We start from the raw sequence: 13444 nt of genomic DNA, 5'->3' as shown, positions 1-13444 counted from the left end.
CCTGTACACGTTCCTGTGTGGCTGCCCTAGGGGATCCTGCTCTGGAAGTGGGGTTGGACTAGATGATCTCTAGAGTTATACAGTAATAAGATTAATACATTAGCTCTGTCTTGCCCAGCTATGATGAAGGTTCTGTGGTGTGTTGGTATTTCAGGAACAGTATTCAGTATGAATGTTAATGATGCTGTCCAGTCATTCCTCTTTTTAATAAAAAAGGAATTGCAACTTTATATTCCGAGGGTGAAATATATTTTAAAAGCAGGAGGAGCCTTGCCCCTGACTTCAGGAGGTAAAGATGGCCCCTGACTTCAGGAGGTAAAGATGGCCCCTGGCCTTAGTATGCTCTGTATCTTCTCTATTCTTACATTTTATATATGCATAGATAAAAAATTCTGCATACCTGAAACAGCAACAAATCTTTTTATTTTTCAAGAAACACTTCAAACTATGCTACTTCAGCACTAGAATTCAATAGCCAAACTTCAGCCCTGAGCCAGAATTTTTGGCCAAGTCGTATGCTTTACAATGTTTTTCTTTAAATGGACACATAGGGCATTAATTTTATTTGTTCTCACATGAGTTACTGGACTGCTAGAGTTGTCATTTGCTAGACTGCTTGTTTTCTAACCTCTCTTCTTTTTATAGATTCTTCTGTTTATTTTATCACAATTGTAACGTAGAAACATCCATATATCATTTACAATGACTAATAAAATAATAATTTGTTAAAATCTGTAAAGAACAAAACTGTTCAACTTGAATAATTTTACAGCTTTTTTCTTCTGGCAGAACAAGTTTCATCCCTGGATGTTGCACAGAAGTGCACTTTTAAGATGCCCAGCATAGTGAGAATTGCAACACTATCTTATCTTGGGGGCCGGTTAGCTCACTGGTTTGAGCGCGGTGCTGATAATAATGACAAAACCGAGGTCGCAGGTTCGATTCCTGCTCAGTCCCCATGTGTTGCCTGGTCTAGTCGAGAGGTGGCATCCCTGCCCATGACAGGGAGGTTGGACTAGATGATCTCTAAGGTCCCTTCCAGCCTAGGCCATTCTATGATTCTGTGATCTTTGGAACCGTGTTATTCCAAAGTTGAAGAATCATCTGAGTTTCTGATAGATAAGGCTGACCTCAGTGGTGGTGTTTTTTTCAGGCTGACATCCTAGAAGTGTTCTTTATTCTTCTGTACTTTAATTGAAAGAGTCACTAAAGAATATAGTAGTCACTGAAACTGCAGGAAGAACGCAAGCAATTAGAAGATGTGCATAGTAATGCTCCACTGACACGGGTATCAGTAAGATGCCACAGTAAAGGGAACCTGCTGGTACACTTCAAGAAGATGGGATGAATTACCTGGGTTGGATGATGACCGGGGCCTCCCTGCAGCTGTATGTCTATGCTTTGAAATGTGCCACTGGAAAATCAAAATATTTTCATGGCTTCTTCATCCTGCCTGAAGGTCTCTGAAATTCTAGTTAGTGCCTCAGCTAAGCTTGGGGGAAACCCCAAACTTCCTGGAATTATGTCTTACCCATTAAGATATTTAATTTCTGTCTGGATATAATTTTGCTGAGTTCATGAAAGCTGATAAATACCATTATGCAATAGCTGAAAATTACCTGGAAACAATTCCCCCCCCAATATTTGTCTCAGCATGTAAATTTGATAGTATGACCTTACACCCTGCAATATTTACTGTTTTTAATGTGGTAGTTAAAATCTTGACACTCAGCAATGTTCATGTCTTTCCTTTAGGGAATCGAAATTTTTAGTGTTTTCAGATTCAAAGCAACCATCTTCTTTGAGGTGATTTGTATGCAAGGAAATTAGGTGGTATGAGTTAAAATGTGAAGAAATGATCCTGTAAAATGAAGGTTAAATCATGAGTGTTTCATTCTCTGATTTATCAGCATCACTGATTTTATTAGTTTTCCAATGTTTTCTTCTATAATTTGGATAGCAGATCATGCTGTTAAATGTAGTGACAGGGCAAAATTAGGATGCTTGCAAAATGACCATGATGACTGCATGGGATTAGAAAAGAATTAAGCTACAAATGTTGTTGCTTAGGGAATTGTGTGAAGGACAGCGGTATGTGAAAACTTTCTGTATACTGACAACTCAGATTGCTGTTTCTTTTCCCCAATCAAATGCAGTTGAAATAACCTAGAATTTGAACATTCAGGGAAAGCAAATTAGTCTTCAGGATACAGAAATTGAGTTTATGTGGATTCCTCAGTAAGAGGAAGCGGCATTGTGTGAGAATATGAAAAACAGTATTTCCAGTTGAAACCGTGTGCTCTATGGGCTCTAGAATTCAACTTGTGTAGTATGACATAGAGGTCAATACTTTCTTTAATAATGTTTCTGAGACTGGGGAAGAAATCTGAATAATGGATTGAACAGCTGTGAACAGAATTACACTTGAATTGCTGTGTAACTCTTTTGTAGAGTCTGACTGAGAAGCTGCTGAAGAAAGAACAGGACTACACCCAGCTAGAAGAAAAACACAATGAAGTATCTGTGAGTAAGAGGAACGTGCAGGCAAGCTTTCACCAGAAAGACCTGGACTGCCAGCAGCTTCAGGCAAAGCTGTCTGCGTCTGAAGCCTCCATACAGAGATTACAGACAGAGCTAGGTGAGAAGGGGGAAACAAGCCAGAAACTGAAAGAAGAATTGTCCGAAGTAGAGACAAAGTACCAGCATCTCAAGGCGGAATGTAAACAGCTTCAGCAGCAGAGGGAGGAAAAAGAGCAGCATGGGCTGCAACTCCAAAGCGAGCTCAGTCAGGTAAGGTTCCATAAGGTTCCCAGACGATCCTATTGGTGTGGTTCCTTCAACCATCCCTTTAGGTTTTTTTTTTTAAATGATACATGCATATTTTTCATGCATATGCACTTGCATTTCCTTATTGAAGGAGTGTAACTAACAAGTAGTTGTATTTGAATAAATATAAAGCATTCCTCCTAACACTGCAGAGAATGAAATGCGATCACCTCTTCTCCTTAGACGTGTAAAGAAAAGAACAGGAGTAAAAAAGAGGCTGTAAGAAGAGTGCAGAAAGTCTTTGGTATTTGTTTATTGTCATATCTGAATCTTTTTAGTAGGTTCAAACTCTTGTAAGGGGCAAATAAGGATTGTTGTAGCCCCTGTGTCACAGTCAAACTCAGCAAGATCTCCAGTTAAAACCACCTTTCTGCATTTTTTTTCCTGTTTATCTGTAGTATAATTTCTCAGAAATGAAAGGGAAACATTTTACTAATTCTATTCTATCTGGAGCTCTCCTTAAAACTATCTTTATAGTTTCAGTTTTGAAGGTTAAGATTGAATGAGCATAAACTTTGTATCTTATTTCTCATGTTCCGATTTCGCTTTTTCTTGTACATGAATAAAAAGGCTTTAGCTTATCTGAGACAGGTTTTTTGCCTACCTTTTTTCTCTTAGTGTTAAATGAACTCTTCTTTCACCCTACAACATTTCCCCTCCCCTTTTTTTGTTGATGCATTCCCTGAAATAAGGGAAGTATTGTCAAATGAGAGAACAACCCAGAATATTGAGTTTCAATGACAAATATGGTAATAGACAAATCCTAAGAAGTCAGGAAGGTTATTTATTCTGGTTCAGTAAAGTAGCTGAAGCCATAATGAATTGAGGTTATGAGAAAAAGGTGTCCCTGCCCATGACAGGGAGGTTGGATTAAATGATCTCTAAGTTCCCTTACAGCCTAGGCCATTCTATGATTCTATGAAAAACAAAATTAGGTAGAGTATCAGAAATAGTATCATTTCTAGTTGTAATTTTACTGTTCTGTAGGAAATTTGAGAAAAGTGAATCTTCATTTTATATTTATTTTGTTTGTGTCTTTCCACAAACACCACCTCTTTACGTTGCTGATAGCTATGAGAACACCCAGAGCATGCGTCCCCCTGCACTGTTTATGTATTGTTCTGCTGAGTCCAGTGAGTTGTGGAAGCAGGACTTTTGTATAAAATTGAGAATACTGAAATTTGAGGCTGGCTGAACTCTGTTTTATGTGTTGTTTTGGGGAGTAATCTGTTAGACTGGGGAAATATTTGTGCGTCAGGAATCATGTCCAGTCCTAAGATGGAATAAATTATCTGTTTTTTTAATCTCTCACTGAAGCTTTATCATTTTAAAGTGAGTGTTTCTCAATTTTCAACTCTTTGTCAAATCTGAAATAGATTAAGTTGCAAGCTGTGTGTGTATAGTTTATCTTGGAAGAAACATGGCTTGGCAAAACTTCATTATATATATATATTACCTCCCCAGAATGACTTTCCGTCTCCCATCAATCTTCTGTCAGGGAAGAGGAGAAGATAATTGTATTAGTTATCTGCTTAGGACGCCTTGCTCGGTAAAACTGCCTCAGTCTGCCAAGGCAACGTGTGCAAATTTCAAAGCACAGCCAAGAGGTTGACCTGAAATCTGGCTTCAGCCTGAGAGGCCACGTTCAGGAAGGATTTTTGGGGTGGGAAGATGAAGGAGGAGGAAGGTGAATAAAGCATTGCTGAATGAATTCCTGTGAAAGGAGATGGAGACTTGACACATTCTCTAGTGATACCGTTGGGAAGGAAGACAGTGTAGGCAAGAAAACGTGACCAAGCTGGTGGATCTCAGGATGTGTTTTAGAATTGTGTTGTAAAACAATAGTGAGGGAAAAAAACCCCTTCATGCATGGTATAAAATAAAATTGAAGCCTCTTTCTCCCTTCAAACAAGAGTTCAGTTATTAATGTCATGAAAAGACTAAATTTCTTGAATTTATTCACTTAATACTTTAATGGAATTATTTGTATATGCATGTAGTCCAATAGTTTATCTTGGCACAATGAATGCAGTTGTTTAGTCAAACCACATTCTTGAAGAATCCTTGCCATCTTCTCAAAAGGCATTTGAACAGATACATGTCTGGTTAAGTTTGTTGTTGAGAAAATTTGAATCTACTTGATTGTATCTTTGAGAGTCTAAATATTTGCTTATGATTTTTGTATTCTCTAACATAGGTTAGTCCTGCATTTTGTGGTTCTGTTTACTTGAAGTCAATCTTCATGCCTTTCAAATAAACTTAAGTGTGCCTGTAATAAAAGTGACTTTAGTTAAATTTTGTTTGCTGATTTCTTCCTTTCCAAATATTTTCTCCTAGTATCAACATAACCATGAATAGTTACAATAGTTATCTTGTTGCACCCTTTCTTCATTAGATATTTTTCCTCCATCTCGTTTATATATTTAGTGAGGGATAAATATTAATAATTTAGTGATTCCTGCAGAAAAAGACAAATGTTCTTGATTACTAAAGGAGAGATTATGGTCTCTTTCCTCGCTCTGTCCCTCCCTCTTCTACCTCTCCCTTAACTGTGCAGTCACAGTTAGCAATCAGCATCTTGGCCACATCCCGAACAGCTTTTCATTCACAGTTTTTGTGCTTGTGGACTTATAAACAAATAATTCAGCTTAGTTTCCTAAGAAAATAAAGCATAGACACATTTGTTTCTCAGTCTCCATCCCCTGCAATTTCTGCCTTGTTTGATAACTTCAGCTAGATCTTGACAGATGGCCCAAAGGTCTTCAGCATTAGGTTCTTCAGTGTTAAATTACTGTGGAAACAGGCAGCTGGGTAAAGGAGAGAGACTTACATTCATGCCTCGCCCCCTCAATGCCTGGTGGGGGAAGATTTAATGTTAACAAAGCCACTGCTCCTTTTTCTGGCCTGCTAGGCAGCCAACTGGTCAACAAGGGGTGGCTGGCAGTGAGCAGCAAGGTTGTGCTGCCTTTTGTCCAGAATTCACGGAGGGCCTGAGAAAAGATTAGGGATGTTGAAGGCATTGAGTTGGAATTAAAAAGTGAATCGTTCAAGGGTCTTGGGCATAAGTTCATAAGGAAGCATGCTTCATTCATCTCAATACCTGGAAAAAGTTCTTGCTGTGCTACAAAGCCTGCTCCATTCTTTGTTGGGGCATTGAGTTCAAAGTTCGTTTCTGTATCCGTGAATGTGTTCGTGTAGAAGTACGCAGGAGGTAACTCAGGACTTGCATTGACCGTTTCAAGTAGAAGAACAGCTGGCTTTTTGAAGAGATATTTTTTTATGACATTGGATAGCAAAAAGGCCCTCCTTGCACTTTGAGGATAGTGCAGTACTGCTTTTCATGACCGAAAAAATGAGGGGGCAGGCTTATATCCAGCTGGAAGAGTGCATCCCCCCACTGGCTCTCCGCTGCTGGGAAAGGCTGGACTGCAAGCCACCAAAGTTACTATGTACCCTGCATTGAAGGTCTCTTCTCTGCAGGGAATGAATGCTGTTGATACAGGCTAGTCATGCCAAAAGCTATGCTCTTACTAGTCTAGCAGTGCAGAACAGTGTATTGAGGTGACCAGCAGAGCAGACAAACGTGTGGTTCTTCAGCCACTGGGTCTGCAGGAGGGAAGGTGTGCGCTTTGTAAGATGGGATTGCTCTGAGCATCACCTTTTTAAATGATAGTCCTTATGTCTTTGAAGCGTTGCCCTCTTTGTGTTTCTGTTAAAACGCCGTGCCTCGTATTGAAGAGCTTCTGTAGGTAAATGAGGATGTTTCTGCGTCCCTGCAAACTGCTTTTCTGAATATTTGTTCATGCTTCTGCAGCTGATGCTGTGCTTTAACATAATTTGTCTTTCTGAGGTGTACGATGTACGTATGTGACTTCAGGAACTCATGGAATTGTTCAGCTCTGGGTTATGAAAACTTAGGGTGAACACAGCACAGAGTAAGTCTAAAATACAGCGCTGTTGGCTAAAGATTGACTAAAAAAATGGTTGACTTTTCTTTTTTTGCAGTTGCACAGTAAACTTCTAGAAACGGAGCGCCAGTTAGGGGAAGCTCATGGGCGGCTCAAGGAGCAGAGGCAGTTGTCTAGTGAGAAACTGATGGACAAAGAGCAGCAAGTGGCAGATCTGCAGTTAAAACTTTCTCGTGCTGAAGAGCAGGTACGGGCTTTTATGCCAACTCTAGTTTGTTCTGATAGTGGCCTGCATATACACTTGTGGTGATGGTGCAGGTGTTCGTAAAGTTTGTCCTTGTGGGGAATTCATTTCAGTAATAATATTAAAGTCTTACAGTAAAATTGTCAAAATCTGCTTGAACAACACTTGCATTATAGGTGTTTTTCGTTAGATGCATCTGTGTTTGTGGTGCTTTACAGATGAGCAGAAGATGTGCATTTTGTGCTTATGAGCTTTGTCTAAGGATTTTATGAAAAAAGGGCTTGGGTGCACCTAAGCCCATACGAGTAAAATTTTTTGTGTAGGTATCTTTGTAAGATAAAGCCCTACATAAAGAAAATGTAAACATGGCACAGCAGGTCATAAATAGTTAATAACCTGTGTGGGGTGAATGGGCAGAAAACACTTGTTTTATTAATTTTTATTTGTTTTAATGAGCACCTTGTATATGCTGCTGATTTTCTGCTGCCTCTATGGGGAGTGGCCACATATCTGAGTGGTACGTTGTCAAAGCTTTAAAGCTTTTCTGCAGCTAATTTGTAAAGCCTTGACCAGTGTAGAAGTGGAGAGAGTGCTAAGTTGCTACTAAAACTGCTAATAATAGTAATAATAATGTTGTTTTACAGGTATCTATATTATCAGCTGTGCTACATCTTAACAACTATTGGAAAAAACATACTAAAAATCTTATATGTTTTAGACTTTTGAGAGCTAAAATATATATATGACAGATTGTTATTTAAGTTCTTACTTGTGATTTAGAATCTCACCTATTAATGGTAATGAATGCTTTGGTTAGATTTTGATTCTTTAACTAGCTTTACACACTTCTGTTTTTATACCAGTTTTCAAATATTCATGTCTAGACTGAAGCCTTTTAGCTTGAACATAGAGCACTATTGGTGTACTGAACAATGCTTGTTAATTTAATAATCTGGTTGGTTTTCCTTGTTTAGTTTTTGGGGTTTTTTTTCAGCTAAAGGAAAAAGCAGCAAATTCCACAGAACTGCAGCATCAATTAGATAAGGCAAAACAGCAGCACCAGGAACAGCAGACACTTCAGCAAAATACCACAGCAAAACTACGAGAAGCCCAGGTGACATAATTATATATTGTCATGTGACAGTGTTTTTCAGGATTTCATTGCTTTAAAAATGTTTTCTCTGTAAAAGTGACTTGTGTGACTTGTCGTAGTTTCAAGAAATTAACTTGTAAATCTCAAACAGAATATAAAGAAAGTGTTTTAATAAATTTATCCAACATTTTATGTATTAGGAATAACTTCTAAGGTCTTTAACTATAAGGAAACTATTATGCAATTTTTTTAGAATGATTTGGAGCAAGTACTACGACAAATTGGAGATAAGGACCAAAAAATTCAAAATCTGGAGGCTTTGCTTCAAAAAAGCAAGGAAAACATCTCTCTGCTAGAAAAGGAAAGAGAGGACTTATATGCAAAAATTCAGGCTGGTGAAGGAGAAACTGCAGTTCTTAACCAGCTGCAAGAGAAAAACCATGCATTGCAAATACAGGTAAGAACTTGGAGACTTGCTGCTTTTCTTTCATTCTCATTATTGAATCTTTTTTCCTTTATTTCTGTCTCATCAGCTATGACACTGTTTGTTTCTGTCCTTTGCTCTTTCTTTGATACTTTCTTTAAAGATCTTACTGTAAATTTCACAGGACTTGTGTTTTGGTGACTTTCTTGCTATCAGCACAGGGAAGGGAGTTCCTAGATGTTTCCTATCTACATGTGCTAGTAGTGTGTGCTTACAAATAGTATACAAGCTTTTTTCTCTTATATTAAAAAAGAGGTTTGATTCGTGCTTTAAACACCAAATTTCAGTTTAGTCTGCACCTGTTGTCTCCTCAGTATTTTGATTTTGTTACAGTAAGTCCAAATTGACAGTTCCCTTTTGCTTCCATTTTAAGCTGGCAACCTATTTAAACTCTGGTATTGTGTTTAGTATAACTTTACTGTAACAGTTAAGAAGGAGAAATATGATAGTGTAGAGTCTCCAGAGTCATGACAAGACACGCGAAAATTCAAAAGATACGTGACCTCCTTGGACATGCTATTCCAGCCTTCTTTTCTACTTACCTCTTTTTTTTCTTTTTCTTTTTCATTCACTGCAGGTAACTCAGCTGACGGAGAAGCTGAAGAATCAATCAGAAAGTCATAAACAAGCCCAAGAGAATTTGCACGAGCAAGTGCAGGAGCAAAAGGCACATCTAAGAGCTGCTCAAGACCGTGTGCTTTCTCTGGAAACAAACATCACTGAGCTAACCAGCCAGCTAAATGAAAGTAAAGAGAAAGTTTCACAACTTGATGTACAGGTAATGGAACTCTCTACCGTCTGGTGATGATAAATCCTGCTTGTGATTTTTGTGTTCTCTCCAGAGAAGGTACAAAGTAACTGGGAAAAATTGCATGTTTCCATTAATAGATAAATGAAGTAGAATAAGGCAGGTAAAATTGAGGAAGCTCTAAGGGGGTTCAGAATAACAATAGATGGCGAGTGCTTTGTTGCTGTTGCTTTTGTCTATATCGGTGTGGGGTTTTTTAAATTGAAAAACCCATAAGGTTCATAACTGAGTTGGGAAAGTCTGTCCTTAAATGTCTCTTGTAATTGTAATGATTACCCATCCAAAACTCTGCACTTACCAGTCCTGGATTCTGTGCATGAGAATGAGTCTGCCGAGCCACTAAGATCTTACTGTTGCCTAGAAATTTCCTATGCTCATATCTTTTGTCAAAAAAAACCCCAAAAAGCTCTGGCTCACCTTGTTGTCGATTTGCTAATCAAGGAAATTCCCCCATAAGAACTCAAAGTGGACTCTCCTACTATTAAGTGCTGCTTAAGCTAAAAGCTGCTGATTATGTTCATACATAACATCTGATCCCAAGTTTGGTAGCTGTTATGTTCTCGCATCGAGACACGTGGAGCAGCTAGAACTGTTGTTGAATTAGTACAGTGAGGTGTCTTTTGAATTAGTGTTACTCAGTTTCCACACAGGTCTAGGAACCTCTGATGTAGCTTTTTGATATTTTTACGGGGCTTTGCTACAGTATCTGGGATGTTTCTTTCACCAAGATGTTGGAGCTAGAACCGACTCATGTATGGACTATAGCAATGGCTTTTTAAGGCACTGTGAGCTTCCTTACAATCTTCAGAGAAGTAGCTTTTCTGTTGGGTAGAAAAATAGTAAGCCACAATAGTGACTGACCCTGGATATTGCCTCTCTGCACCAACACTGCTCATACCTGCCTTCTGAATTTTGCTTACTGGGTATTTTGGAAGAAAGGAGGGTTGCTACCTGACAGACAGATAAGAAGAGAGAGAGATAGTATGCACATAGAAGCATATTTTTATTATTTCCTATTCTTTTTTTACTTTTGAAAATTGTAGAGGTCTTCAAATGTGTGTGTAGTCTGAGATTATCAAGGTATGCACATTTGTGGATGCAGTAAGTCTGTCCCATTGTTCCTTTTTTTTAAAGTAAAAATATTTTCCTAGAATAGAAGATAAGTGGGACTGGTAGGTGAGTTTTTTTGTTTGATTGGTTTTTTTAGCTCAAAGTAAGAACTAACTGATATTTTTGTAAACCTGGAAAATATTTTCTGATTTTCTTATTAAACTTACTGATGAGTATAAAAAACTAAAATAGGTGTTTTAGTGAAATGCAACTTGTTTTCAGGTAAAAGCAAAGACTGAATTGCTACTTTCGGCAGAAGCATCGAAAGCTGCTCAAAGAGCGGATCTTCAGAATCATCTGGACACCGCTCAGCACGCACTGCAAGATAAGCAACAGGTTGTAAGCAAGTATAAAGTTTCCATGTTACCTTAAAAGCTGCTAAAAATCTAGGAGTAGTCTGTTTGCAAACTAAATAAGCACATGAATATGCATTAGGAAATCATCAGCTAAGATATTTCACCTATGTGATTGTATTCAGTTCTTTTTTGCTATAGTCTGTACCAGTATGTTTTCCTGTGTAACGAATTTACTTGGGACTCCACTCCTTGGTGTAGAATTATGATTCAGAATATAAGTTGTCCTGTTGGGCTATTATTCGATTATCACCTGCATATTAGGAAAGAAAAAAGATTGTAGAATACACTGGGTACAAGTGAAAGCTCTTAACTCTTATTGCAGATTTAGATAAATTTAGATAAATTTAGATAAATACAGATGCCTGTATTCAGAAGTAATTATCTGTGTGCCAACTGACACAAAAAACCCAAAGACTTGTTAAAGTTGCATGTTTTAATGTGTGTTAATGTGTGTTAATCCTAGTGAAGCTTTCCAGCAGCTGCTGAATCAAATATTTACATTGTTAGAATCAGTGCTGCTGTGGTTTTCATGGAAACATCCATCAGATGCTAACATAGCGCTGTTTTTTTTAGGATGAGAATGTAATTAATTGCTATAAACAGAAGACCTCTTTTTGCAACTATTAAATAATTAATAATCAAATAAATCAGCTTGGCTGGAGTGCAGTGAGCTTTGATGTAGCTATCATAGTGGTTATGAGATGAATATGCTCATGTCTCTCATGGAAACTACGTTGCTTTGTGTTGAACCAGTTGGCTTGAAATCATCTCTGTTATGTGGAGAATTGATGGTTTCTGTGGCATTAGCTTTCCCCTTTGGTAGTGCTTGGTTTCATGAAGATGGTAAAAATTTTCTCAAAGGTTTTGTAGTGTTAATTTTTAATTATTGTTGTACTAAGTGCAGGATTTAGTGCATTTGTTACCAACCATTCCTCTTCTGTTTATAATTTCAAACACCTTTGTTAAGATTTAGCCCACAGCCTGTAAAGTTTGAGAGGAATATTGAGGCTTTGAAAGAAATATTGTCAGTTTAACAGAGAAAATTTGTGTACCTGTTTGTTTTTCCCACTCTCAATTTCCTGCCTCTTAGAATAAAAAAGAAACGTTGTTTTCCCTTTTAATTTGCACATGTTAGAATATTTAAAAGGTATGTGACAGTCATATTTGGAACTTATTTAAAAACTAACAACTAGAATATTTAAAAGGTATGTGACAGTCATGTTTGGAATTTATTTAAAAACTAACAACCTTTGTCTTTATTTTACTTCAGGAGTTAAATAAGGTCAGCGTTCAGCTGGAACAGGTTACAGCTAAGTTGAATGACAAGCAGGAGTACTGTGCTCAGCTGGAAGCCAATCTCAAAGAGTACAAAGAGAAACGTCTTTATTTAGAACAGAAAACTGAAGAGCTAGAGGGACAGCTTAAGGTTTGTACTGAATACAGTATCTGAGCTTACAGAAATGGGTGTCAGTTCTGCGGTGACCCGCTTCAGGGCAGGTAAGACTGCACTGGTGAAAGGAGCTGCAGCAAAAAGGGTCGACAAAAAGCTCTTTTTTGGGGCTTTTTGGAAGCCGGGATAAGATCGTGCCGGGGTAGGCGAGGGGGCTAAGAGAGCTGGGCTGGAGCCAGCAACACCCACCGTTTATCAGGGGAGGGCAGCGACTAGTCCTTGCCCACAGAGCACAGGGCAGACTAACTGTACCTACCCCGGTGACAGGGGTGCTGCAGCTGTTTGCAGCTCGTTGGGCAGGAGGTGAGGTGCTGCACTTTACTCAAGGAGTGATGGTGGCTACTCAGAGGAGGAAAACTGTGCTCCCAACACTCAACCAAATACATATTGGTATCCAGGCCACAGGCTGTGAGGAATGTCACAGCCTTTCACTGGCAGTGGGGGGCAATGCTGACCATGGCTGCGCGCAGTGTGAGCAGGTTGATGACCTGCTCAGCCAAGTAGCACAGCTCCAAGATGAAATGATGGAGCTTAGGGAAGAGGTGAGTACATTGAGAAACATCAGGGAGAATGAGAGGGACGTTGACTATTACCACAAAGTGGTCTCCGCAAAAATGGAACAGGAGGCAACTCTTAGTGGAGCAGAGGATTTCATATCCTCTCATCAGCAAGCCATGGCAGTCTGGCGAAGTCCCCACTGACTGGAAAAAGGGAAACATAATCCCCATTTTCAAAAAGGGAAAGAAGGATGAACCAGGGAACTACAGGCCAGTCAGTCTCACCTACAAGCCTGGTAAGATCATGGAGCAGATCCACCTGGAGGCACTGCAGAGGCAGAATAATAACAAAGATGTGACTGGGTACAGTCAGCACAGCTTCACCAAGGGCAAATCATGCCTGACAAACCTGGTGGCCTTCTATGAGAAGGTCACAACATCAGTAGACAAAGTAAAAGCAACTGGCGTCATTTACTTGGACCTGAGCAAAGCCTTTGACACTGTCGCGCATGACATCCTGGTCTCCAAGCTGAAAAAAAAAGGGACTGATGGATGGACAATTCGATCGATAAAGAACTGGCTTGACAGCAGCACCCAAAGAGTGGCTGTTAATGGGTCCGTGTCCAAGTGGAAGCCAATGAGAAGTGGAGTCCCTCAAGGATCAGTAC

The 13444-nt window shown here is 39.0% G+C and overlaps 1 protein-coding gene across 1 annotated transcript in view; it reads left to right on the top strand.

Annotated features, from left to right (window-relative positions):
* LOC104267885 (early endosome antigen 1-like) overlaps positions 1-12821 on the top strand; it is a gene marked incomplete at both ends in the record, with an annotated part of 42094 nt that extends 29273 nt beyond the window's left edge. Inside the window, 8 exons of the mRNA XM_009873715.1 lie at positions 2452-2790; positions 6832-6981; positions 7973-8092; positions 8325-8528; positions 9133-9333; positions 10696-10809; positions 12100-12255; positions 12678-12821. Of these exons, the coding sequence (XP_009872017.1) occupies positions 2452-2790; positions 6832-6981; positions 7973-8092; positions 8325-8528; positions 9133-9333; positions 10696-10809; positions 12100-12255; positions 12678-12821 (1428 nt within the window). The remainder of the gene's footprint in view (positions 1-2451; positions 2791-6831; positions 6982-7972; positions 8093-8324; positions 8529-9132; positions 9334-10695; positions 10810-12099; positions 12256-12677) is intronic.
* Positions 12822-13444: the final 623 nt, after the last annotated feature.

Source organism: Apaloderma vittatum, unplaced genomic scaffold (genome assembly GCF_000703405.1).
Source record: "Apaloderma vittatum isolate BGI_N311 unplaced genomic scaffold, ASM70340v1 scaffold2077, whole genome shotgun sequence".
Taxonomy (NCBI): Eukaryota; Metazoa; Chordata; class Aves; order Trogoniformes; family Trogonidae; genus Apaloderma; species Apaloderma vittatum.
The sequence above is the reverse complement of the archived record's forward strand: the minus strand, read 5'-3'. Positions and strand labels throughout refer to the sequence as shown.